Genomic DNA, 24,989 nt, shown 5'->3' with positions numbered 1-24,989 from the left:
ATGGGTCCGCCCATCGTTTTATTCACTCAACCCTCTTCTGCCCTCACTGTTCCTTGCACCCAGTGCAAGTGCCAAGGCCTGAGGCCACCTCCCCTGTACCAGGCCAGAGCTCCCAGGGCTGTTCCAGAAGTGAAGCACCAACAGATGTACCAGTTCTTAAACCAATGCAAACAAGTCTGCTCTTTAGATAAAAGCTAAACTATGATAAGACCTAACTCTGAGGCCATAATTTATTAAATTAACTTTTAGATGCTGCATAAATGTACAGGATTTAGAGAGCAGAATAATCTGTCTTCTCTTGTTCTAACAAAATCACAATATCTCAATTAATAAAATATTGCCACTTCTCCCTGCTAGGGTTTCCCTGATATTGTAAGGACAAACAAACGTCTGTCAGATAAGGTTGCAAAATTCCTCCTGAGATGCCCTCCTAGCGTCTCTGTGTAACCCCTCCACTATCCTCAGGCAGTGGATCAATAATTCAGGGAGAGCTGAAACATCAACCCCTGCCACCTTGCTCAGCTGCAGGCAAATGTGGCTCTCATGGGAACTGCACTTGGGTCTCAGTCCACAGCCCATAATTTACTGAATGAGCACAGTTTCTTGTAATGATTGAAAAGAAGAGCACAGAGAAATGGCTAAGCACCAGCAGCTTGAAGTGCCTATCAACTCCTCCTCATCCAGGTCTTTTTGGGGTCAGCACACGTGCATGCGGACATAATACAGTTCAGAGAACATATTTTGGTCCCCTATCCAAAAGTATGGATACCAGAGAGATGGGGCAGGGGTTGAGAGGGAAGGAGAGGGTTTTTTTCCATTTTATTTTATTTTTTCCCTTTTTTTCTTCAAGTATTGAAAGAAAAGCTGCATTCCTGTAAATAAACCATTCTGGGCTTAGCCGAGATCTTTGTTTGTTTGCTTTGCACCACGCAAGACTTGACAGGAAATATGGCACCTCTCCCGCTGTGCCATCCACCAGACCTCACGGCAGAAAACATGACTACTTCACTGGGTGACAGCTTCCCCACGCGGCTTCCCAGCGAGACGTGGATCCCACGTTTGGATGCAGTGGCTCCCAGAAGCAGCTCCTCTAGCCTGACCATCACTTCTTCGGCTGCGCCGGCCTGCTGGAGGGCTCTGGGGGCAGAGGGAGAGTTTGTGCGCTTGGCTGTGTGCCTCGATAAAGTGCACGCCAGGGCGAGACGGTGGACGGTGCTGCCAGGCAGCTTTGGTGTTGAAGGCTACAATGTCTTCAGCAGACGCCGGTTCCACATGCCCCGCTTCGAGTGGAACCAGTGGAAAAAGTTTCTCAGGGAGAGGCGCTCCACTTCCAGCCCAGCCTGCAAGATCCTGGCAGAAAGGAGAAGGGTAAATGTAGGGAGATCTTGGAGACAATGATACCAGGGGGCTTAGGCATGGGAGATCTCCTAAAGGTAGTCCTGTTGTCAACACACCACGACCAAGCTCAAGACGCCAGGATAGCTCAGGGTATCTCCTATCCATAGCAGGTGTCTATAAACACTTGATGAGCGTTTATAGACACCTGAGAGCAGGACTGGTTGAGAACAGGCACAGGCCAGCTGCATGTGCCAGGTCAGGTGAGGAGGAAATCCCATCATCCAAGATGGGAATGCTCAGAATATTAGACTTTTCCTCAGCGAGCTGACAGAAGAGACACAAGAGGCCCTAAAACCTACAAACCCTGAGGCCTATGATTTGTACAGCACAGGCCCCACATCATAAACTTCTCAGAAACTGTAACCCTACCTCATGATCCTAAAATGTCTCTCTGACAATCATTCTTATGGGTGATTGCTATATGTAGTATGGAAAGTTTGAGGGACCCAAACCGTGCACTGCACTGATTGAAGAAGACAAAATCTCCATGACCACCAGTGCCCAATCTGCCTGTGGTCAACCAGCAGTGTGACTGGAAGACATTGGGAAACAGCTCCTCTCTTATCAGTGGCTGTGTTTTGGGTTCACTCACATAGTGGTTTTGAAGTCAGGACTTCCTCAAAGACTCTCCCTCACTGCTCAAGCTGATGGTTGCATTCACCACCTCCATCTCCTCAGATCCCCAGGTCATTGCTCTTCTGGAATCTAACATGTCTCCCCTCCTGAGCACAAGACTGATGACAATTAATACTTACCTGTCCAGGAGTTCCCAGTCTTCTCCTCCCCAGCGATCCCGAAACTCTTTTGTGTTCATCCCTCCGATCTTGTCCAGGTCAGACTTGTATATGCCCAGAAGACCAAACCCATTCACCTCCCAGTAGCCTGAGGACAGCACAAAAGAAGCACAGGCATGTTGGTGCTTTGAACCATCAATGACTCAAGGGTAATTTGCTTCTGTGGGGACTCAGGATGACCACCTCTGTCTAAGGGAAATCCTATGCCCAGATAATCTACGTCACTTTCCTCTCCCCGACTTTCCCTCAGCTCTAGGCTAGCAGCTGTCCTCAAGAGGGCAGGCTGTGTCCCCTGAGAAAAGAGAAATTGATGGAAAGGAGTAAAAGAGGGGCTTTGAGGTACTCAAATCCACTGAGAGCTCTAAGAGATGACCAGGAGAAATATCATATAAAGGGCTCTTTTGGCTCTGATCTCAAATGCCAAGTACCCAACACCATTAAACACCATCCTCTGTCTGATGCACTTTCACCTGGTGGCCCTGGTAGGACATTAAGCTCCAGACCTTGATAGCAACGGAGGACCAAATCTAGAGGTGGCAGGCACCCTCCTCCTTTCCCCATTCCCCGAGGTCTGAGCGCAAGAGGCTCCGCTCCCTCTTACCGTCAGGCCACTGCGGGGACGTGCCGCAGTGCAGCCTCATGACCATGGGTGCGAAGGCCATCTTGCCTTCCACGCAGTGCTTCCGGACCGAATCGATGATGCTGGCTGGGAAGTGGATGTGGAGGTCGCAGAGGAAAATGATGCTGTGCGGATCCTGGAACCGACCACGTCAGTTAGGAAAAAATAGGGTGATTTTAAGTGAGTCTTGAGGGACAGGAAGACAGAGATATGGGAGTCAGCTGAAGAGCCACTCATTGCCAGATCAGAAAGTGAAAACCTAGGGGCTGGCAGAACTGCCTCTGGCTGGCTGTTCAACAATAGTGTGAGATTTTATGAATATGATCTGGCAGAACCAATATCATGGAACTGCTACTGAAGATTTCCTTCCTGTCTCATGGTCCAAGCAGGTGTGCCAAGTACTGTATGGACCACAGGGACTGGTCTCCTCAGAGAAAGGAGCAAGGTCCTTACTTCAGAGGGACAGGAAACACACTGTTTGATCTGTTCTGTTGGTCTATTCCCTAAAAACCAGCATGCTCAATATGAAAGGCAAGAGGTAGTGCCGGACGCATACCAGAAACCCTCCTATCCACCTGACAGCTCCCCAGGCTTACCGTCACGAGGTCTATCCCTGCCTGCAGCCCAGCAGAACGCTCGAAATTCCCCGTCAGCTTCAAGTACCTATAGCTGGGGGTCAGACAGGAAAGAGAAGTTCAGGGTGTGCAGGTTCATAAGCACAGAAAGCACCTCTAGCAGTACACCATGGGTGTCATGCTGAGGAGCTGTCCCTCACCCCTGTGCACCCTCATGAGGAGGAGGACAGCCTTTGTGCAAGCATGTAAGCTCAGCACTACCCCAGCTCCCAGTGTGCCCTGAGGGTCTTCTCACATATCCAGCAAGGATAGGGCAGTCCTTAACAAAAGTCCTGCCAGCTCTATTTCTGCTGTACCTCTGGGACCCCCTAGCACTGGAAAGGACCAGGCAAGGCTGTTTCATGTCAGAATACAATAAACCATAGAGCTATTCCAGCAAGAGAAGTCCCTGGAAGTCTCCATGCTCATTTCTTACAGCTTTCTTGTCTTCTCTGGCTTCCCTGTCCCCCATCACCGTACAACTTGCTCTCTGTCCTCTCTTGCAAACTTGAACAAAACCCCTTAGAGTTTTATAATAATATTATAGCAGCACACATGTAAGCACATTATAACAACAATATAAGCATGTACACATGCAAGGATATCATCTCCCAGTTTCCAGCTGCAGGAGGCTGTGGATGGTCAATGCACAGAGATTTGCAGATGTGCTGCATTTGCAGGAATATACTTGTGAGTAGTTTTATGTGACCAGCCAGCACCCTCACCTGTGCAAGCTAGACCTTTTCAGAGCCTTCTCTACATCCATGTCATTGCTGCTGTAGTCCGTGATGATGACGTTGAAGTAAGGATCCTTAGTGACTCGGAACAGCTCTTCCATGTCAGAGATGAACTGCAGCACCCAACGTGCCTGGTTTTTCACTGGTCGTATTGCAAGAGGGGGAGAACCAAAGGAAAACTGATTTCAAAGATGGCACGGCTTTCAACAAGCAAAGTTTCTTGCCTCAAGCCCTGCTAACATTGCAGGGATGCTGAAATAGGTCCAGGCTGAAAACTTGGACCAAAGAGCCCAGAAATTGGTATGGGTTCTCCCAAGGTGTGACAGGGATTTTCTCTGAGCCTTTTAAGTCCCATGAGGGTAGGTTCTCCTTACCTGGCACCACGAAGTGAACCACAGCACGGTGGTTCCAGGAAAATCCCTGGGGCCAGCACAGCTCTGGCTCTTTTGCCATGGCCATCAGGTGCCGCCGGTGACCCCATGCCAGGTTCCTCATGTTCCTCTCCTCCTGCTCGTCACCGCCAACGCCCTGCCAGCCCCGTGCAAAGATGTACTCGGAGAAGCGGACAAGACGCTCTCCTTGCTCCAGCAGCTCCAGCTCCAGCAGGTAGCGGCTACCCCGCATGCGGTCCTGGCGCTTCTCCACATTCACGATCCTCTGCAGCTGGAACCTCCTGCAGGAGACACGGCCAGGGTGAGCACGTCCCCTGTACACCAGCCCCTCTCCCACTTCCACCCTGCTTGTCTCATTTGGCTCTGCCAGGCTCTTTCCTCCTGGGCTAGCACAACCATTTTTGTCCCCAGCTTCCCCCCCTTCACTGCACCAGTTCAGAAGTCCCATGGGAAGGCTCAGCACCTGTTTCCTGAATCCACAAGCATGTGGGATTAGACCTAGGATCCTGGCCAAGAGAAAATAGCTGGCAAAGGAAATGAAATAAAAGGTGACACAGAAAATAACAAACGTGTCTGAATGATTGTAGGGCTGGTGAATAGGGAGTGTATTCAACACCTCTTTCAAAGATCTTGGCACAGGAAGTATGGCTGGGTTGGTGAAATTGGCTGATGACAGCTTATCAGCCAATAACATGGACTAAGACTGAGCAATCCTACAGTAAAGACTAGGATGAGCTGTAGGTCCAGGATGGCCAAAATGGAATGAAATGCTAAATCATGCCCTTTTAGATAACAACAAGAATTTCTGCTGTAAAATGGATGCTTGTCAGTTAAAAATGCTAATACAACCTTGAGAGTACCTATCATTTACACCATGACTGCGACTGATCTGACCCTGAAAAAACAAACACAATTGTAAGAGGTTGCATGAGAGCTACTTCCAGTAGGGATTAAGAACTAATAACAGCATTCTATAAAAAATCCAGAATATTGGCCATTTATGGCCAGGCAAACTAACCCAAACTGAAACAAGCATGGAAAAGGACAGATAAGAAGATTGTGGAAATAGAGGCCAGCTCATCAGAAGGGGGAGGAAAGCTGGATGCTTATAGAGGATCGTAGGAGGCATGTTTGTCTGCCAGAAAGGCAATCAAAATGATAAGTCTCAGCAAGAAGAAGAACCTTATCAGGCAATGTAAATACAGAATACCAGAGAAAGCTGATCTCCAGTGGGTCATCAGAGCACTAAGAAGCTGGGACATCTTCCCAAATCAGTGCTAGGATCTAGAAATCTAACTAGTTCTAAGATGGAGGTACATACGTTCAGATAAACATATGTAAGGGTAAGATACTTGGTTGTTTCTGAGGTCAGTGTACTGATCCACATCTGACTGCTCCCTTCTGGTCCCGTGCCCTAAATGGTGCTGGATTCACAAACTGAGGGGTGACAGGCATTAAACCACATTCATAAGGAGCCCCAGCCCTATTTCATATCAGCAGGGCTTCTTAACATTCAGTTGGTAAAATGCTCCTATGCACTCTCAGTGCTTATGCTATGCAAGGAGGAAGCCAACAAAGGGTCAGTGATGCCAGCTGGACTGAAATCTTTCACATTTATGGCCACCAGCTTTTGGAGGATGATATTCAGCCCCCAGACATGATCTGGTGTCCAACAATTCTAATTTCTCAGCTCAAATAGGTGTTTAAAGCCCATTTTTTTACATAGAATCTTTGCTGAAGTTTTAATTTTGAAATCTAGTTTATCTTCCGATTCATTCTAGCTGCTCACATCACAGGTGTTCCCTGTGCAGCGTGGTACACAAGCTCCAGGACACTGTCCCTTGGCTTTCACACTGTGCCTTACCCTTTATTCCTTTGGTTGAGCTTCTTGAGGAAGACACGTGTGACTTCCAGGGCCTCCCGCTCTTTGAGCAGCAGGTTTCCTGACGTGTTGCACTTCAAGTCAATCCAGTCAGTGCGCAGCACATGGAAGTCCAGGTTGCTTGTGCTGAAGGTCTGCTCCCAGTTCACCGCCTGGTCAAACACTGGTACATAATCAAAACTCTCCTCATTCTCCTTCTCTGGCTCCCCATTCACCTCTTCCTCTTCCTCTTCTGCTGCCCTCTCCACAGGCCCCGACTTGCCCTTTGCCAGAGATGCCACCTGTGCCTCTCTCTCACCCATGTCCTTGCCACCGGCCACCTTCTGCTCAGCCACGTAGGCCTCTACTTGGTTCAGCCATTGTGCCAGCCGTGCTGGTTCCTTGCTGGGGCCAGCAGTGGCCACAGGGTGCCTGCCAGCTTTGCCTGGGCCTCCTCTCTCAGCTTGCACAGTGCCTGCAGGCTGCAGCCTGTCCTCTGCAGCACTGAGGTCTGCTTGAGGTCTCAGCCCTTTGGGAATCCTGACCCCTGAGTCCCTGGTGTTGCTGAGAAGCTGCTCCCTTTGCAACCTGCTCCTAGAAGGTGGGTTAGGCTTTTTAGCAGGTGCTCTGCCCTGGACAACCCTGGCATGCTGTGGAGGGCTCTTGGAGTTGTCTTTGATGCCAGCTTTTAAGTGGGATCTCTTCATTGCTGGGTTCTTCTCTGCGCTAGCCCAGCTGAGGCTTTGGTTGGCAGGGGCCAGTGGTGTTGTCTTGACACCGGACCTTTTCATCCCTCTCCTCTGAGGTGCCTCTCCTGTGCCACCAACTGAGAGGAGCCGCCGACGCTCCTGGAGGGAATAGTCCTCGTAGACATGGTCGCTGCCCACCACACTGCTGGGAGTGGTTCCTGCCAGCTCTGCCTGCCACGTGCCAGGGGGTGCTGGGGGGCCAGTGCTCTCCATGTCCTGCTCCCCGTACTGCAGATCGTCCAGGTTCCCCTCGTGGAAGCCTGCAGGAGTAATCGCAGTTACACCTCTGGCATCCTCCTTCCGCTTCCCAACCCCACACCCAGCGGTGTTGCCAAGGCTAGGGAGACGTCTGGCTTAGCCTTCAGCTAAAGGTCTGGCCACAGCTTTGCAGGGCAGGTGTGAGCACAGGCTGCCACACTGCACATGTTTGGCTCCCTCACTTCTAACCACGTTTTTGCTGGAATTGCTCCTCAGCTAAGTTGCAGGCCTGAGAGCTAGTCACCATGTTGTCCACTAGAGCCCACTGCTTGGTAGACCTCCCAGTCTGCCCTTAAGTAAATGTGACAGCAAAAATCTCCTCCCACCCACAGCACTGTACCAGGGAAGGGGTGTGACTTGCTTCGCATGGAAAATCAACAGCTTCCTTCAGCTGGTGCTGGAGAATCACACAAGGAGCGACAGATAAAAGGATCCTCCTGGCTCTGATGCTAGGGCTGGCACCTACCTGGCTTCTCTGTCTTTTCTCCAGAGTCCAGGCTCTTCTGTAGCCGGTCCATTTTCATGTACTTATAGAATCCAAATCTGCAAAGGAAAGGACAAAACACCAGTCTGATCAAAGTTACTTCACCCTCTCCACATAAATTCTAGCCACTGCTACAGAGGAGATGGCCAATTACTCTGATCATATCTACCCATCATCTCTAGACTCTCCTTTTGCAGCAAATCATAGGCTATTATCATCACCGTCTTTCAGATCTTGAGGTGATCAGATCTTACTCTGTACTGTCAAAGGAATCAGTTTTCCTTGATTATCATCCCAGTTTTTCAGACGTTTTCTCAAGTGCTGCTCCATGTGCACAGGAGGAAATTCCAACATAAGTACACTGAAACACTGCTTTACCCTCCCTTAAACTGCTCCTTAAAGCTCACTTATAATGTAGTACCTAAGTCATTGTGCTGCAAAAGTGGCTTAGGCAGGTAACTGCAATGATCTCCCTCTCTCTTTTCTCCCTTTCTCTTTTCAAACTGTCTGTGTGCTGTCCCATCATGTGCCTGTGCTTCAAGCTTCTGAGGGGGGTTTCCCTCCTTGGATTGTTTCTATACATGCTTGATGCGAAGCAAAATGGGCCCACGCTTCCCAAATGCTGTTTTAATACAAACAGTTTGTCAAAGCAAAAAATTTGGGTGGCACCTTCCAGCCCACAGCAGCCACCTTCTCCATCCTTCACAATGAACCCCAGCCCCAGCAGTTCCCTCCCAAACCTACAATACAATCTATCTTTCCAGCCCTTAAAATAGACCTGTGGGAAGGAAGATGATCCTGAGCACAAGGAGGCTTACACCAGCTATCTCTCTGGAAAAGCAACTCTTTATTCTGCAGCCAGTTCCTCCTGAAAGCAGAGGAGTCCTCACACGAGGTATTTCCCTGTGGCCAAGGAACATGCAAGTGGTGGTTCCCTCGCAGAGCCATCGCTGGAGCCAGACCTCGGTGAGGATGAGCTCCATGCTTTTAGCCCTCCAGAGAGATGCTTGGTTGTGAGCATGGTTTGGCTTCAACGCAAACAGTGACAGCCATCAGGAGGCTCCAGCTGCTGGCATGCAAAGTTTGCTGGCAAATACATTCCCTGATGTATTGGAACAAATATGCTCTGACCCAGCTTCCTGATTAATAGAGCAAGGAAAGTAGCAGCCGTTTCCCTTTGAGACCTAAACATAATTTCACTTAAAGGAAGCACTGGCCATCCAAAGAAACTATAAGTGCTTTAATGTTTTGCAGGACTTCAGCGATTTTTGAGTCCTAAAGAATTAAATATGAAATTCCACCTTAATTCCAGCCTTCAAACTGCCTCCTCCCTCCCTGCTAGGAAATGCTGCCTCCCATGTGCAGCATCCTACCTTTCCAAGTAATATGGGTTTTCCTGATAGAAGCATTTGTTGTCTTTCTCCATATGGCTCAGGCGGCTGTAATCATTTGGGTAAACAAAGGATAAATGAACCTGGGAAGAAGGAAAGAAAGATAAAGCAAAACCCCCGTCAATGCTGGATATCATTCATAAGGTGACCCAGACACGGTTGCAAGGTGACCAGTTCTTTTGAGAGAGAGCAGGCACTGCTCACTATTTGCTCTCAAAGGCACCCAGTAGCAGGCTGCGAGGAGGGGTGATTGAAAAGGAAAACAGAAGGAAGAGTGCTGGGACGTGTGCATGGGTGTGCCATGTTATCTCTCAGCATCTGAACATTCATCTCTGCAACAGCGTGTTGAAGTCCAGTAACAGAGCAGGAACTAGCTAGGACAGTCCTCCTGAGGGGATGCACGGGAACACAAGGGCCCAGAAAGTGTGTGGGGATGCCTCCATGCAAGGCTGAGGAAGCCATGGATGTGAGTCCCACAGGGAACATAGGCTTGAACTGACATCCAGGGAAGATGAACCACACTGGTGACCCATCCCCAGCCCAGCTGGCTCCGCCAGACCTCAGGGCCTGCTCTGCTCGGAAGGGGATGAATCCCTGCTATGTTGCATGCCCCACAGATGCGAGACCCAGCTCTTTTCCAGTTTGAAACCTGTCAGGGGCCTAGGTCCATGCATGCCACAGTTCACCCTGAAAAGAAAATCCTCAGCCATTATGAGACTCCATGTGAAGGCAAACTCAGTGCTTTGGCTTGAGGTCTGAAGGGCTCTGTAAGACACACACACTTGTACCCCAGTGAGACCAGAGAGCAGCACGTAGCACCCATCTCCTTTCTCTTGCCATTGCCCTCTGGCATGTACTGGGATGCTGCAGACCTGAACAGCAGATGGTCAAATCTGCCCAGAAGCTTCAGATGAGTGGCCCATGGCTAACAGGGTGTTCCTCCTTCTTTCTTGCATCCCCCTGGGCAAATACCAGCTCACGGAATAAAACTTACAAACTGGAGGCCCTGGTAGCGCTGCAGAGGAAACCCATTCACCAGGTAGCTGGGCTTGTACGGGCAGTCTGGCAGGGCTCGGCGCAGGCGAGACTTGCTGAGCAGTGGCACTGAGAAGAAGAAACAGGTAGGCAGGCGTTGCTGGAGGAACCCTGCTGCAATTGATGCATGAGCCTAGCTACTTCTGGGCCTGGTTTCTATTTATCCATGTGAAATGCTCTCAGATACATAAACTAAACCAGCTAGTACAGTACATTTATTCACATTGCTCTACAGCACTTACACTAAAATATGTCTGGGGACATTGTGTGAGCTGGACTCTTAAAAAAAGAGGAGACAGGTTTACTCTGTGCTTTGTCTCCTACAGTGGAGGATGTTGCATGCTCCTCCTCTCTTCTGCGCTGCAGAGAAAAAGGGGTGGCCTTTGACAGCCACGGCGTAGGAGGACAGCCTTTGTCAGCTGTTCTCCTGCATGTGCTGGGGCAGGCTGCAGCTCCCTCCTCAACCCCTCTGCAAGCCTTACCTTTGTAAAGAGTGTCCCGGGGGTCAGGCTTCAACATGTCGGCGGGGTGTGCCTTGCCGCCCGCGCTGTCGGCAGGCCGGCTCGTGTGGCTGGCCAGCGTCTGCGGGATGTGCCCGACCTCATCCATCTTTAACAGCGTCTCGTCTAGAAACCAGAGAGAGAAGGGAAGGGGGAGGAAGGGCTAACTCATCCCATCTCCAACAGCACCCTTCCCCAGCGTCAGCCCTTTCCCAATGGTATTGCACCACAGCAATGCCCAAATGGCGCCGATCGGGAGCTTCACCGCTCCTTGTGGGAGGGAAAGGCTTTGACTGGGAAAGCTGGAAGTGCAGAAGCTGTGGGGTGGGAACACAGCTATCCATCGAAAGCAAATAAACACAGTGATGAGCGACAGTGGGAAATGAGCTGCTGCCTTGTGAGAGGACATGCCAGCCGCAGCGTACTGCTTGCACCCCAGGCTGGCAGGAATTTCCGGACACATCTGAATTACTGGCATTGGATTCCTTTTAAAAGGAGACAAAAAAAAGTTGAATGGGAGGAGAAACCTGAGAAAGGGAGGTTTCTCCTGAGCTGGAAAAGGAGCAAGACCCTGCTTGAGTAAGGCCTTCAGTGGCCGAGGAGGCTGGTGCTCCAGCAGGGGAATGGATGCCCTGAGTAAGCCGGGAGCAATGGGAAGCTTAAGCTCAACACTGGGCATTGGTTATGTTTTTTCTTGAGTGCTGCTGCCAAAGGATTACATATCTCTGCTGATCTGGCTCTGAAATGAGCAGAACTGAATAAATATCTTAGAAGGAAAGACAGCATGCTGCCAAGGGCAGTGGGGTTACTGTCAGCAACTCATGGGTAGAGAGCAACACAGGAACCCCAGATAACGTGTGGTACAGCCAAAGTCTGGGGTGGAAGAGGGAGACACTGTATGGGCAGAAGGCACCAGATAAATACAAGACTGAGACTGGAGCACTGTGCCAGCCATGAAAGGATCTTGCGGGCTGTGAGCCACCTCTTCTACAGGGAATTAATAAGCAGAAAAGAGCAGAAGAAAAAAGAAAGGGGACAGTAGACATGACTGAAGACCTAGTCCTGGCCAAATGGTAGGTTACAAAAATGCAGCAGCAGGCTGTAATCTAAGACACTGCAAAGAGATGTCTGGATTACATCAGGGAGTCTCCCATAGGCAAAAGTGTTAGCATAGGAAAAAAAAAACACCACCACAGAAATGTTGGAAGGCAACAGTGGTAGATATGGAATGGGGGAATGTTGGCAGGGGAAAGTGATGCTGACAAAGCTAGATAAGGGAAGGCAGGACTGAGGAGCTCCTTAACTGATAAAGGCTTCACTTGATGTGCTAAAACAGGAGGGACTGGGCTGATGTTCTTGCTGCAATCCAGCAGCAACTTGAAAAGACTTGAAGGAGGCACAGAAAAAAAGCAGCAATGTCTGATACCACTAGATGTATCCCGATGTGTCCCACATCCTGAGTGAAATTTGCTGGAAGCCAGTGAAATCAGCAGCCCCTTCACCCTAGCCAAGTCCAGCTCCCAGAGCAACCCCATTGCTCCCATGTTGTGGGCTCCGTGTTCCCCTAGCTCTCTGCACAACAGGCAGGCAACCTCCACCCTTTGATACTCTCTCACATCTCATACAGTTTCCTTCACCCTTGCAGACTCTCTTCTCTTTCCTTCCTTCCTGACTCCAGAGTTCGCTAAAATAATGTTCCAATCCTTCTTCCAATTCTCCTGTATTTAATATCGAGTCACATGCCCTAGTCCATAGGTATCTCTCCTAACCTGTCTCCACTTCTTTCTTGTAGTGATCTATATACATGGCATTTGGCTGGCTAGACTGTGATTCACAGTGAAACATTGATGATAAGTTTTGGAAGAATGGGGAGGTGCTCAAGGAGACCTGTGGTGAAGATACTTACTAGCAAAAAGGGAGAGGTATTGGGAGTCAATGACTTTGAACTTCACATCTGGGTCATTCAGTCTCCACTGGAACAGAGAAACACATTGAAAAAAGGCATTTAACCAAGCCTAGACAAAAGGAATAAGCACAAGTTTTGTTTTGTTTTGTTTTTCCACCAGAAGGGCTCACAGCTTTCTCCTTACTATGACAGTCTACCTAACAGCAAAAGACTGGCAATGAGCTGAGATCCCCCAGGACTCGTTCAAAGCAGGAAAGGACAAAGAGCTGCAATAGAGACCAAAGAGAGAGCAGAACTGTCCCAAACAAACTGAGAAAATGGTCCTGACACAGCCAGGATTATCCCACAGAGAAGTAGGTAAGGACTCTGGAAGGGATTAGATACATCTCCTGCAAAGAGGAGCTGGGGCCTGAGAAGGAAGGAAAGCATTACAAACTTCATTCCCAAGCTCTGAGGGGACGAACACTCCACTGCCATTTGCATACAGTAGGGCCGTTTTCATAGACTCACTGCTACTTCCACATGGTCTGTTCCTTTGTCATCCTGCTTGTGCAGCACCTCAAAGTAGTACCTGCCTGCAGCTGACAACCTGTGAAGAACAACATGTCTGTCACCAGCAGCATTAAGGAACATTTCTTAGCTTGTCAGCAGACAATGCGTGGAGAGCAACCGCGCCCACGAAACAATCTAATTCTCAGGGTGAGCAGGGATAGGGCTGCCAAGAAAATCCAGATGCCGACAGCTAGATAGGTAACTTCCCTTGTGCACCTGGAGCACTTCAGACCCTTCTCAGGTAACTCTGAATAATTCCCTTTCAGTCTCATCTGCTGGGTTTTGGCTTCTGGGAAACCCAGCCAGTTCCAAGGCAGGAAGCTTAGGGTCCAGTTCATAAAAAGAAGTCTGAATTTGCTGATGGATGCTACCTCCAGGGAAGAAAAAATCAGTGTTGCCTTACTGCAGTGAATCAGCAAAGCAACTGGCACAGGTATCACTTCAGCTTTGGTGATATCCCATAGCATTTCCTTTCTCCACTTTGCTAAATTCTTCAGAACAAGTCTGTGTTGTTTTCACCTTTCCTTGTGATTTCCTGGCCACGTGCAAAGGTGGCTGGGAGTGAGGGACTCTGCTCACTCACCTCACCACCTTTGACTGCTGGCTCCGAAATTTTCCAAACTCCCCTGGTGCTGTCCACTCCTTCCCTGTCTGTGAAGAGACAGAAAATGCTGTAATTAAGATGAATTTCTTCCCTGGTTACTGTGATGGAGCAATAAATAGGGAAAATTGAGCTGTTCCTCCTGGTAAGTAGTCTGTGAGATCCACAACCTGTGAACAGATTTAAGGTCTGTAATCATGAACCTGGGGCTGCCAGCTGCAGTGCCAACGTGTAACTGGCTTAGGTTACGTCGCATCGTATTTGTCTGGCAGCTGTGGCAGTGGTGCCTGTAGCAGGGCAGGAAAAGAAATTTGGCTAGTCCAAGGTAGCCTGTAAGGCTACCATCCCCACAGAAACATTCAAGCCTTTATGGAAGAAGCCATGCAGTGTGCACTGTACCTTGCCTACGCTGGCCAGCAGCTGGAGGCCAGAGGTCTTTTCATCTGGACTCAACCAGAACTCAGCATTGTCATCCGCAGCAATGGCAAACTGAAACTCCCCTGTCAAGAGATGGAGGGAGTAAGTAGGGCTCTGGGGTAAGGGCTTGTACACAGAACGGAATATGATCCTCTAAAATGCTGTCTTTACCCTTTTTTTTTTTTTCTGGTGATACCAGACTTAGCCTTTGGACATTAACCTCCCCCCTTTTGACCTTTCTGAATTCTCTAGCTCTGCTGTGATTAAAAACCAAACATCACTCACAGGTGCAACTGGTTCCCTGTCCCTCCTGCGTTGGCTTCACCTGACATCTAACCTGGAAAGCTAAGAAGTCTGTGCAAGTTTTTGTTCCCAGAGGAAATGTTTTGTGTGAAAAGCCATGCCTGAATGGAGGAATGTACACATGGGGCCATGAAGGGAGACAGAGGTGTTTGTCTCTGGCTGTTCTGGCAGGGTTTACAGGGATGGCAGTCGAGGGCCAGAGGACCAGGAGAAAGGGGCGAGTGTTAGCATGCTGCTCTGGGCAGAAGCACGTAGCTGGGTGACACAGATGTCAGGTGGTGTCAGACAGTACTCATGCACCTGGGGAGCAGTAGGAACATGATCAATGTCACGTACAGTCCTGTGCATGTGAGGGAGGGAAGAAAAGCTTACAGGCCACTTGTGACTATGTACACATCATGGGGCTGTGCATTCACAACAGCATTGTTTTTTATCTAACACTTCCAATCTGTTTTCTTACGTGCTAATCCTTTCCACCCTACAATGGAGGCAGAAGTGCTTCATCCACGCCAGGGCCACAGCCAGCGGGGCTGCCTACGTGAGGGACCTCACGCTCGGTGGGTGAGGGCACCCCTGCGCAGCGCCAAGCAGGGACACGAGCAGCGGCACAGCAGCCTCAGGGCCCTCACCATCAGTGAAAGGATGCAGGTAGCCAAATATCCGGAGACCGTAGTTGGTCCATTTTGGGGACACTGCCAGTTTCTTCAGTGTAGTTCGTGTCTGAAATGGAAGATGAAAAAAAAAAAAATAGATGCAATAGGAGCAAGAGGGGAGAGAAGTGGTGCGGGACAAAAACTGTGCAATAGGTGGGTGGAGGGAAGTATGAGGTTTCTTTTGGAAGGAGGATGGGGGACAGTGTGTGATGGATGCAATGGGAAAGAGCAGGCGAGATGAGAGAGGAACTGGAGCAAGTGCTGCTCAGGAGAGGGAAGAGCCACATGGGGGATGCCAGAGATGCTGGGAATGGGACCTGGCATTCATCAGCCACTTGGAGGGAGAGCACTGAGTGCAGGGCTCCTTCACGCTGTGTCCAAGGTCTGGCAGGCCAGCAGGGGCAAAACGAGCCTCCTTCCCAAGGGTCACTGAACCCTTGTGAAAGCTTCTTGCTCCCCCAGGGGCAGGAAGAAAAAGGAGGTGATGGAGAGGGATGGATGGGGACAAGACGTGAAGAGAGCAAGGGTGATCCAGATAGCTGGGAACCATGGGACAGCGGCTGCTGGGGTCTTACTCACGTGGGGGTAGAGGGGGAAGTGGAGGTTCTTCCTGAGCTGCTCGGTGGAGCTGCCACACCAGTCCTCGAACACGTGCAGATTGGCCTGGCCCTGGAACTGGGGGGCAGAGGCGGGGCACCATGAATTGCTGTGTCCCCAGCCCCCTGCATCTCTCCCGCTTCCCTCCCCTGTCCTGCCAACCTCAGCCCCTGCCCCAGCACTGGAGAGCTTGTGAGAGAGAAAAAAGATGCTGCTGCTGCTGTCTAACCAGGTGCGGGCTTGGGGGCAGGCCAGGTGACAGTGTGAACAGCACCAGGGAGCTGCAACAAGGCCAGGGAGAGCTCAGTTAAATGGCCGGGGCTCACTTCATTTGGAGCCATCACAGAGGTGTTAAAGCAGAGACCAGTGCTATGAGGTTTGGGATATGCTGTGGCGTGGCAGCAGCCACAATGATCCAAGCAAGGAGACTGTAGGGTCTTGTGTCCTCCACAAAGGTATTCTGGGCTCCCCCAGCATTTCAGGGCTGTCTTCCTGACCCATGGAAGAGGGGACACCCTGCGGAGGGAAGATGGCAGATCTCCTCGAAGCCTGTCTGCAAGGTGAAGCTCAGGGAGGACAGTGGGGAAAAGCAACCGCTCTGGGAGATGGAGGACCAGCAGGGTAAGGAGCAGCAGCACATGGATGGCGTGGCCTCTGCATGCCCACAGAGACATGGAAATGCTCAGGGGAGCAGGGGTTCAGGCAGCAGAGGAGGGTGTGCAGGGGTGGCTGTCCCTGCTACCCCACCAGCCCCACGGGGAGAGGCTTTCTGTGCCTGACGGAGACCTGCAGTACAGCTCTGCTGGGAAAAGCCTGGTGGCTGCTGTGGGATTGCAGATGCATACTCCTTGAGGAATAAGCTTTATTTTGTCACAGCCATCTGTAAAGGAAGAGCTGGCTGCCTCCCAGGACAGCCCAGGCTCTCTGCGTGCAACCAGTGGAGCGGGATGCTGAAACCTTCCTTGCAGAGTTGGCATCCAAAAGCGGAGAATAAATAAGCTGGAGACTGCAGGCAACCTTAGATGGGGAAATGCTGAAGAAAGGAATAGGTTGCCTTGGGACTGGGGAGGTTTTCCACGGCTGTCTTGCCTATATAAGGAGCTACAGAGCCCAGCCAAGGCTCTGCGAGCAGGGCTTGGAAACATCTGAATAGCACCCAAATGTCTACAGATGGCAGCAAATTTCTAGTTTTGGTCAGGGAAGTCTCGAGCAGGGCTGCAACAGTGTGGTGGAGGAGGATTCAGCCCCTCCGTGCACTTCTGGCAGAGAAACCATTTCACAGAGTTATTCTTCCCAGGACAGCAGGTTGGGGTTTTGTTCTGTAATAAACTGGGGCTTGAAGGAAGGACGTGGAGCAGACTTGGCCAGGCCCCAGCTTATGCAGTAATGCTCTTTGTGAGCAGTGGGCTTTAGTCATGCACGTGAAAATCATCTCTGCGTGCCAGGCAAAACACATTCATAACCACTGCTGCTCTCGAGTGGTCTCTTGTCAGCCTGCTCTCGCTGGTGTCTGCACTGCCGGGGCTTGGCTGATGTCTGGAGGTCCCTTTTGTTCCCCACTGCCCTCTGCTTTCCTCCTCTGCTGACATCCCTCAGCCCACACTCTGCCCATCGGGCAAGAGAAAAAGCAGAGAGACAAAGCAGATGTAATTTCCCCAAGTGATGCTGCACAGAACGAGAGAGGAACTGCACAGAGGGCTCGGGGCAATGGCTGTAGCCAAGAGAAACTTGGGACTCTGCAGGGAGCTGCGATACAAATCAATCACTGCAGGTGTGACACCGACTTGGAACCTAATTGCTGGTCAGTCCCATGCAACCTGGTGAAATCCAGGTTCATACCCAAGGGTCTTACACTGTTTTCTCCACCCAATCAAATAAAAATTGCTATTTCTTGTGGAACATGAACTGAGATGAACAAGCTGGGCTCCCTCAGCTAGTCACTGCCAGGAATTGAGTCTTGCAGCAGTCTGTTGCTATCCACAAGAGATGCTGTTCTTTCTTCTGAGAGAACTGTCTGCACACTGCAGAGAGCAGCCTCAGATCTCTGTCAAATGCAGCACAACACTCCCACACCGTGGACAGGCTGGTGCTGCACTGCCTTCCTGGCAAAGACACCCAGGAGATGCTCCCGAGACTCAGAGCTGTAACGGAGCTAAGCTGGCTTTGGAAAGGGGTTTTTCAAACACCAAAGCAGATCTGCATGAGGGAATTCCCAAAAGAGTGCCCAGACCTGCTCGTTTGCAGAGGAAAATTGGACCAGTCCCATCCTAATGCAAACCTTAACTGCAGAGTTTTGGCAGCGGGCAGCCTAGTAAAAGGTAAGGCAGACATCCCTGTACCAAGTGCTCTGTCAGTGCTGTACGAAATTTCTAGCCTGACACCTCCAATGCCTTTACAAAGACACCTAAGAGGATTTTCTAGCAGGAACTAATGCGATCGCTTCACTTTCCCGTACTCACAACAATTAGAAATAATTAACTGGTAAATAATAAGCATTTCTTGCATGTATATAATAATAGAATGGCTTGGGTTAGAAAGGACCTTAAAGATCACCTAGTTCCAACCCCTGGCATGGTCAGGGATGGAGTTTCAGTCACTTCTAAAGTGTTTTTTCTCCTGAGCTGCAACAGCCTACTTTCCTCTGCTTCCTCTGAAGGGGAAAAGAAGAATGTTATTGACAGATATGTGCTGGCTGCCCAAAATGCTGCTCTGGAAGTGAAAACTGAGCTATGCTTTAATTTTAGGCCCCCAAGAGTCATGAGTGCAGCAGCTGTTTTGAAACTCTATCACCTCTGTCCCTGCAGCTCGACTCATGGCTGCCCAGTGCAGGCAGCTGGGAAATTCCTGTTTGCTATTTGGGTCCCCTCTGGAACAAGCAGAAAATAATCTGCTTGGGGTGTTTGTTGCAGATTGCAGCAATAAATGACACTGTCATTCACAATCCATGCACAGAGCTCCTGAGAAACATCGATGGACTTTTTCTGAGTTTGATTTCCCAGCTTGCATCTGATGTACAGAGGGTTTGAAAGTTACAGCCTGGTAAATAACAAGTTAAGTTGTCCTTCTCCCCTCAAAAGCATCTGCTTTGGAAATTTTGGATAGACTTGCTTGGCCAGCACCAAGAATAGAAGCCCAGGGGCTGGGCCATAAACGGGAGCTGGCATTACACGGTCTGTGCCTTCCCATCCAGAGGCTCCTTCTGCTGCTCGGGTTCCTCCCTTCCAGCCCCACCTCCCGGTCGCTTATCTCCACCCTGTTAACACAGCAGCGTTGCAAGAACCCAGCTGGGATCCAAAACGGCCACGGGTCATGCACCAAGGACACTGTTGGCACAGCGCACGTGCACCACGAGCACGTCCCCGGGAGCTGCTCTTCCCCAGGAGGTCTGGGCAGGCCAGTCCCCCCTGAGCACAGCGTCGTGGGCACGGAGCGAGTAGCGCCAGGAGCCCCAGGGAAGGAGCAGAGGCTGGTGCGTGGCAGGCAGCAAAGCTGGGAGGGTTGCAGCAGCAATGACATGCTGGGACAGGATGGAGAAAAGAGGTCTTTCCTATTTTAATCCTGGCCAGCCTTGGCATCTCAGAGGCAAATCAGCTGCGTGCAACCCCAGGAATGTGCAGCGCTGGGGATGATAAATGCGGCACAGAGAGGGCCTGAGCTGGGGAAGAAAGGCAACGTTGTGCTGTGAACCCAAACTCCCAAAGCCGAGTTCATAAGCCTCTTCTGTCTGTGCAGGGCGGCCGCTGCCCCTCCTCCTGCCCGGGCCAGCTCCCCCAGCTGGGGGACGTTCAGCAGCGAGCAGCTGGACTCTGCGGCAAGCTCTGCAGCCACGGCACTTGTGGGAATCCGTCAAGATGAGGCAGCAACAGAGAAGCCCTGTCCCTCCCAGCCCCGACACCTGATGGTTGTGAGCACCTGAGGGAGGGATGTGGGCAGGGACAGCTTTGTCTTTCAGTCCTGTAAGGAAAGGATGCTTCTTCTCAGGGAATGGTTTGGGGGACAAGGATGCCCTGGGACAATGCTTTGGCTTTGTGCAGCACTGGTGCACCTATTGAGGATAACTGGGAGCACTTCTGAACATTTTCCTATCCCTATGGTGGTACAAAAAACAAACAAAAAAACAAACCAAACCAAACCAAAACAAAACAAAAAAAACAGTGACAACCATGGTCCCACAGTGCAGGTTTGCCCTGGTGATGGCTGCTGAACCCTGCCTTCCCCCACATGAGCATATAACATTTTTAGGGGGTTCCTACAAGTACACATTTCCCCCACATTATCCAAACCTGAAGATTCATAGCACCCATTTCATCTCCTGATACTGAAAGAGGAAAATTGAAACCTGTCCTCCTTTGGTCATGCTGGCTGTCAGCGCTCCCTGCAACCCTGTTAATTATTCATATTTGTCAAGAATATACCTCTGTTCAGACAAAGCCCAGCTCCATGACCTGAAGGAGGCAAACTGCCTGCCCTCACCCCAGGAACCAGGATGCAATTAAGTGCTTAGCGATGCTGCTGGGAGGGCACAATGGGATCACAGACCCCAGGTAATTAATTTGGGCAGAGTTACAGGAAAACTTAATCCCCGGGTCAGGAGAAATTTCATCTGGCGGTTAGGCAGACGGCAGGCAGCTCCACACAGAGCCGTGCCTGCGGATCCCTCTCCATCTCATGCAGCTGGTACCTGTAAATTCCTGGCCTCTATGTGCAGGCAGGGAGGGAGTGGGGCAAGGCCAACCAAACCCGCTCCCCAGCCTGGTGCCTGCACACCCTGGGACTCAAAAGCCTTCTTGCAGTGTACCTGCTGTGCACCGCCTGACACAGGGCACAGCTGGGGATGCGGGCACCCACAAATCCCCAAAGCAGTCGTGTGTGTTTTGCTTCCCAGCCTGAAGCAACAGCCCTCTACCTGGCAGGGCTCTCCTCCCCAACAGGGAGCAGTGTGGGACCAGGCACACAGCACCTTCGCAGGCACATCCCACCCCAAGTCCTGCCCCTTCCCCTGGGGCAGAGCACCAAGCTGGTGCCAAGCGGGGAGCAAGGCGTGCTGCTGTGCACAGCACCCACCTTCTCCCAAGCCACACCGCTCACCCCACCAGCTGGTCATTGCATGCCACAGCTGGCAGATTTCAAGGTTATCAGGCTTTTTTTCACCCGGAGGTGAAAATCAGACCAAAAGGCAAAGCCTGTGAGAAGCTATGGGGATGCCACGCTGAGCCTGCAATGCCTGGTGCCGTGGGATGAGGGAGCAGTAAATGCACCATGTCAGTAAATGCGTGCTGCAGCAGCCTTGGCCCTGAGTGAGCTCTCCGTGGGCCCACTTGTCTGGGAGGCAGCCCCTTCTAACTGGTGCCGGTCTCTAATCACCTCGAGGAATTTAGCGAGCTGACTCCATTAGCCAAATGCCCCCTGGCTGGTGTCCCTCTCATTATCGTCAGGCTGCATTGCTCCCTTATCTGAAGAGGAATGGCAAGATAAGGGGACAGCAGAGGAAAGAATAAATGAGGCGTGAAAGAAACAAAGGGAACATTTGCCGCAGTCTTCAAGGGTCACCAGAGAAGGTCTCGGTTCATCAGATGTGTCAGTGAAGTGGAGAGACCTCTGTGTACAGTGAGCAGGGGTTGGGTAACAAGCAAATGCCAGAATATGAACGTAGCATAGCCTCTGCGTGCCACAGTCATGTGTTTGCTTGTTGAATACTTGGTCCTGTGCACTCCCAGATCTGAATAAACCTCACCTTTTGGGGACAGCAGACTGCCTGCTCTCAGGGAATTATGGGCAGGTGCTTGATGCCTTGATGGCTGGGAAATACGCCTAATTATCAGGAATCTGGACACTCCTGTCTTTCCAGATGATTACTTGGGTCTGTAAGTGTCATTAAGCCAGGAGGGAGTGATAGGGAATGGACTGTTAGTGAAGCAAATGCATTTCCAGGCAGAGGTCCCTCCCTTTCAGTCTCACAGGTCTCTAACTACAGCTCCCCTTGTGCAAAAGGCTGGAGAAAGGCACATACCTCTGGCATCCATGGGACGGGGTTGTCTACAGCTGCATAATTTGACTTATTCCTCCCGCCTCGTTGATGCTCATGGTTCTGAAATACAAGTAGAGGACAATCAAAGTAACCTGACAAGTGACCAGGTATTGATACCTACACAAGAGGGCCTGAGTCTCTTTGCAAGAACATGCAAGAAAAGAAGCAAATTCCCACAACTATTCCAAGGAAGAGGCTGACCATTGGAGACACAGGGGAATGCTCCTTGGCTTTCTTGACATCAACTTTCCAGAGTGAGCCATTGAAGGGAAGGGATGTCAGCACTTTATAATGGCTGCTAGCACAGAGCTATAACTTAGGTCATTTTTTATTTTATTTTATTTTATTTTATTTTTTTTGCCCAACCTCATTTCAAAGGGTCCAAGCAATAGTTCTTCCAACACTTCCTTCAGACAACAGCAACGAGATGTACTTCACTGGAGCACTACAACCTCTCTCCTGACCTTTCATTTCTGCTTCCATCTCTTCCGGTGCCACATACCCAGCCAGCTTCACATCACCACTGCAGTGGAGTATGTCTAAAATAACTCAACTGACTACAGTGGAGTCTTTGTACACTCTCACTGCTGTGAGTCAGCTCAGATTTTGCTCTCTGGCATGCTCTCTTTTCTTTACGTAGAGCTGTCTCATGGGGCCACCATGAGAAAGGAAGGCTTGTCCTCCCAAATGTTCAGAAGACATCCCGAGTCTCCTCACCTGTTGTCCCACCTTCTGGCGATAGTAAAACGGGAGGCTTGGGTCCCCACCCGGGACGTTTGTGGCTGCCAGAGCCTTAGCCAGTTCCCTCCAGTTTTCATATCCTGCACAGAGGAAACAAAGAGATGTCAGAGTACAGGCTAAAAAAAGAAGCTGCAGCAGTAACCAGAATAAAGTGGTTGGTCTCTCTTGGGACTGAGAGACCTCCAACACTCGAATTACCCAGAAGAGACGAGGAGTTTATGTGACATGGAGTTGGCTGACCAACACAAAGAGAGAAAGATAAATAACCTTTGTCTTCCTCAAAAGCTCTTCCCTTGTTCTTATTAATTTGTTGTATTAAAGATTTGTCATAGTTCTAAAACATATTTCAGAGGTTTCATTAATCGTCACCGGACTGGGAACCTCTTTGGTCTTTGACCAGCCCTGACAGGACACTCACTTGTAACACCTAAAGTACTAGCACTGATGCATCACTATTTAAGTGAAATCAGCCTCAGGTTCAAGGCAGCTTTATTCTCCTCCCAGTCCCCTTGAGACAGGATATGGTTTTGGATCCTCCTGCAGCTCCGTTGGCCTCCTTGCTCTCCCGAGGGACAAAGACGAGCGGATGCAGTATGTATAACCTTGCAGCTCTCCATAACCACCGCCTGTACCGCTAACAGACAGTGCTGGTGAGCACAGCTCGTGCCTCCCAGCAGTGTTACAGTGGCTCACACCGTGTGGTTTTTGGAGCTACTAAACATTTTGGCATCCAGTCAGCAACTAACCAACCTGCCAGCAGCTCAGTGCTGTGCCCACACCACATGATAGCTTAATTGTGAAGAGCACAAGTGCCCAAACCTCCACCAACACTTGCTTCTCCCAGGCTGGTAGCAGAGCAGCTCAAAATCCACACACCGCAGAGCAGAGCAGGGTGCATTGTAATTGACATGATTTAGATCAGCTCAGTTGAGACCAAAGCAAACCCAAAACAACTCCAGGAACTAGAGGTCACAAATGACCCCTTGACAGCTTCCCTGTCCCAGCTGTGTTAAGCAATTGTCCTGTTATTGCACCTACAGAGTTGCAAAACACTGCTAGCTTGTTCCTGAAGCTGGGTGCTGCAGTGTCTGACAGAGGTGAGTAGAAAGCAAAGATGTTGATCCTGCCCCCTATGGTGTGTGGAAAAAAATGGGACAATTAATGAAAAGAAAGTGCAAGAATTGTGGAAAATGTGAAAGTAAGTAGTCAGAGATGCCACTGAAGAGACAAGGCTCAGAGGCAACTCAAGTGCCCTGCTCTTCCGACACGAGTTTTGGTTTAGATGCGTGGCTTTCATTCAGGCCCTGATAGATGCTGTTCAGCCACAAATTTGTGATCTAGGTCTTCCCACCAGCAGATTCTGAACTTATGGGGTTAGTCAAAGATTAAAAGCATTAATATCAATTTTGATCTTCTGCATAAGGATTTTCAGTCAAACAGTCTGGGAGTCTGGGTGAGTAATCCAAGCACATCTCATGCTTCAGAGATTGCCTGTCATGGGAGAGAAGGAGAAATTTCTGTGTCGCCACATAAAGTAGCATGTGAGACCTTCCACCTCATCCAGAGCAATGAGGCAGAAACCACTGTGTCCATATGTCCTGCAGCTGGACGTATGGTCCCACTTGCAATGGGGCTGGAACAGTGTTCGGAGCTGACATAAAGTTCAGTGCTCCCTGCTTCAAAGGCTCGTTTTGCTCCTGGGAGAAAGGGGCACACGTTCTTCAGAGGAGAGAGCCAAAAGAGTGGGCCTGGCTAGATCAGACAGGAAATAAATAAAACCGGAAAAAAAAAAAAGCACTGTGAATAAAACAGTGAGTTCACTGTTGGAGACTAATTGAGGGAAAAGACACCAAGAGAAGCAGCTCTTTCTTTTTTTTTGCAGAGGAGAGAGATTATTTAATTTTGGTTTTAAATGCAGAACTTCAGAGATCTGTGGAATAAACTCAAAATGAAATGCCAGGAATCAGCCTCTGCTGGAAATAGGATGCTGGCCACCACAGCCTGCCTTTTGGGCTGGTCCTCCACGGTGAGTCCTGGGCTTGTCTGCGCTTGAGCTCCTACGCACAACTGGCATGAAGCCCACCTTGGAGCAAACACAGAAGCTTGGCTGGATACGAGTGCCAACAGCTGACATTTCTCTGGCCCTTGGAAAAGAGAAGAAAGGGGGGCAATTCTCTGTGTTGTACAAATATTTACCTAACGCTTACTTCAGCCAAACGCAGAAGAGACAAAACAGCTAGAAATTAATCTGGAGGTAGCGTTTTCCTTGCTGGGTAATTTGTACTTTGGCAGGATAATGCCCCAACGTGGTAGGAAATGAATTTCAGAAAATAACAGGATAAACGCTCCCCTTAGAGAA

General features: G+C 50.2%; 1 protein-coding gene across 4 annotated transcripts in view; it reads right to left on the bottom strand.

The window, feature by feature from the left end:
* Nucleotides 1–301: 301 nt before the first annotated feature.
* B4GALNT3 (beta-1,4-N-acetyl-galactosaminyltransferase 3) overlaps nucleotides 302–24,989 on the bottom strand; it is a 53,888-nt gene continuing 29,200 nt past the window's right edge. For 3 of the 4 annotated variants that reach the window (XM_035345497.1, XM_035345515.1, XM_035345507.1), the window contains exons 2-20: nucleotides 22,607–22,710; nucleotides 21,872–21,949; nucleotides 15,844–15,939; nucleotides 15,241–15,331; nucleotides 14,291–14,391; nucleotides 13,874–13,941; nucleotides 13,249–13,327; nucleotides 12,739–12,805; nucleotides 10,815–10,958; nucleotides 10,292–10,401; nucleotides 9,280–9,380; nucleotides 7,889–7,965; nucleotides 6,419–7,424; nucleotides 4,537–4,835; nucleotides 4,151–4,304; nucleotides 3,408–3,480; nucleotides 2,794–2,947; nucleotides 2,154–2,280; nucleotides 302–1,350 (exon numbers count right to left, since the gene is read on the bottom strand). In XM_035345497.1, coding sequence (XP_035201388.1) covers nucleotides 1,242–1,350; nucleotides 2,154–2,280; nucleotides 2,794–2,947; nucleotides 3,408–3,480; nucleotides 4,151–4,304; nucleotides 4,537–4,835; nucleotides 6,419–7,424; nucleotides 7,889–7,965; nucleotides 9,280–9,380; nucleotides 10,292–10,401; nucleotides 10,815–10,958; nucleotides 12,739–12,805; nucleotides 13,249–13,327; nucleotides 13,874–13,941; nucleotides 14,291–14,391; nucleotides 15,241–15,331; nucleotides 15,844–15,939; nucleotides 21,872–21,949; nucleotides 22,607–22,710 — 3,038 coding nt within the window. In that variant the 3' untranslated portion in view covers nucleotides 302–1,241. Of the gene's footprint in view, nucleotides 1,351–2,153; nucleotides 2,281–2,793; nucleotides 2,948–3,407; nucleotides 3,481–4,150; nucleotides 4,342–4,536; nucleotides 4,836–6,418; nucleotides 7,425–7,888; nucleotides 7,966–9,279; nucleotides 9,381–10,291; nucleotides 10,402–10,814; nucleotides 10,959–12,738; nucleotides 12,806–13,248; nucleotides 13,328–13,873; nucleotides 13,942–14,290; nucleotides 14,392–15,240; nucleotides 15,332–15,843; nucleotides 15,940–21,871; nucleotides 21,950–22,606; nucleotides 22,711–24,989 lie in introns of those variants that run through there. The other variant, XR_004755883.1, reaches the window with a different exon arrangement.

Source organism: Oxyura jamaicensis, chromosome 1 (assembly GCF_011077185.1).
Source record: "Oxyura jamaicensis isolate SHBP4307 breed ruddy duck chromosome 1, BPBGC_Ojam_1.0, whole genome shotgun sequence".
Classification (NCBI taxonomy): domain Eukaryota; kingdom Metazoa; phylum Chordata; class Aves; order Anseriformes; family Anatidae; genus Oxyura; species Oxyura jamaicensis.
The sequence above is the reverse complement of the archived record's forward strand: the minus strand, read 5'-3'. Positions and strand labels throughout refer to the sequence as shown.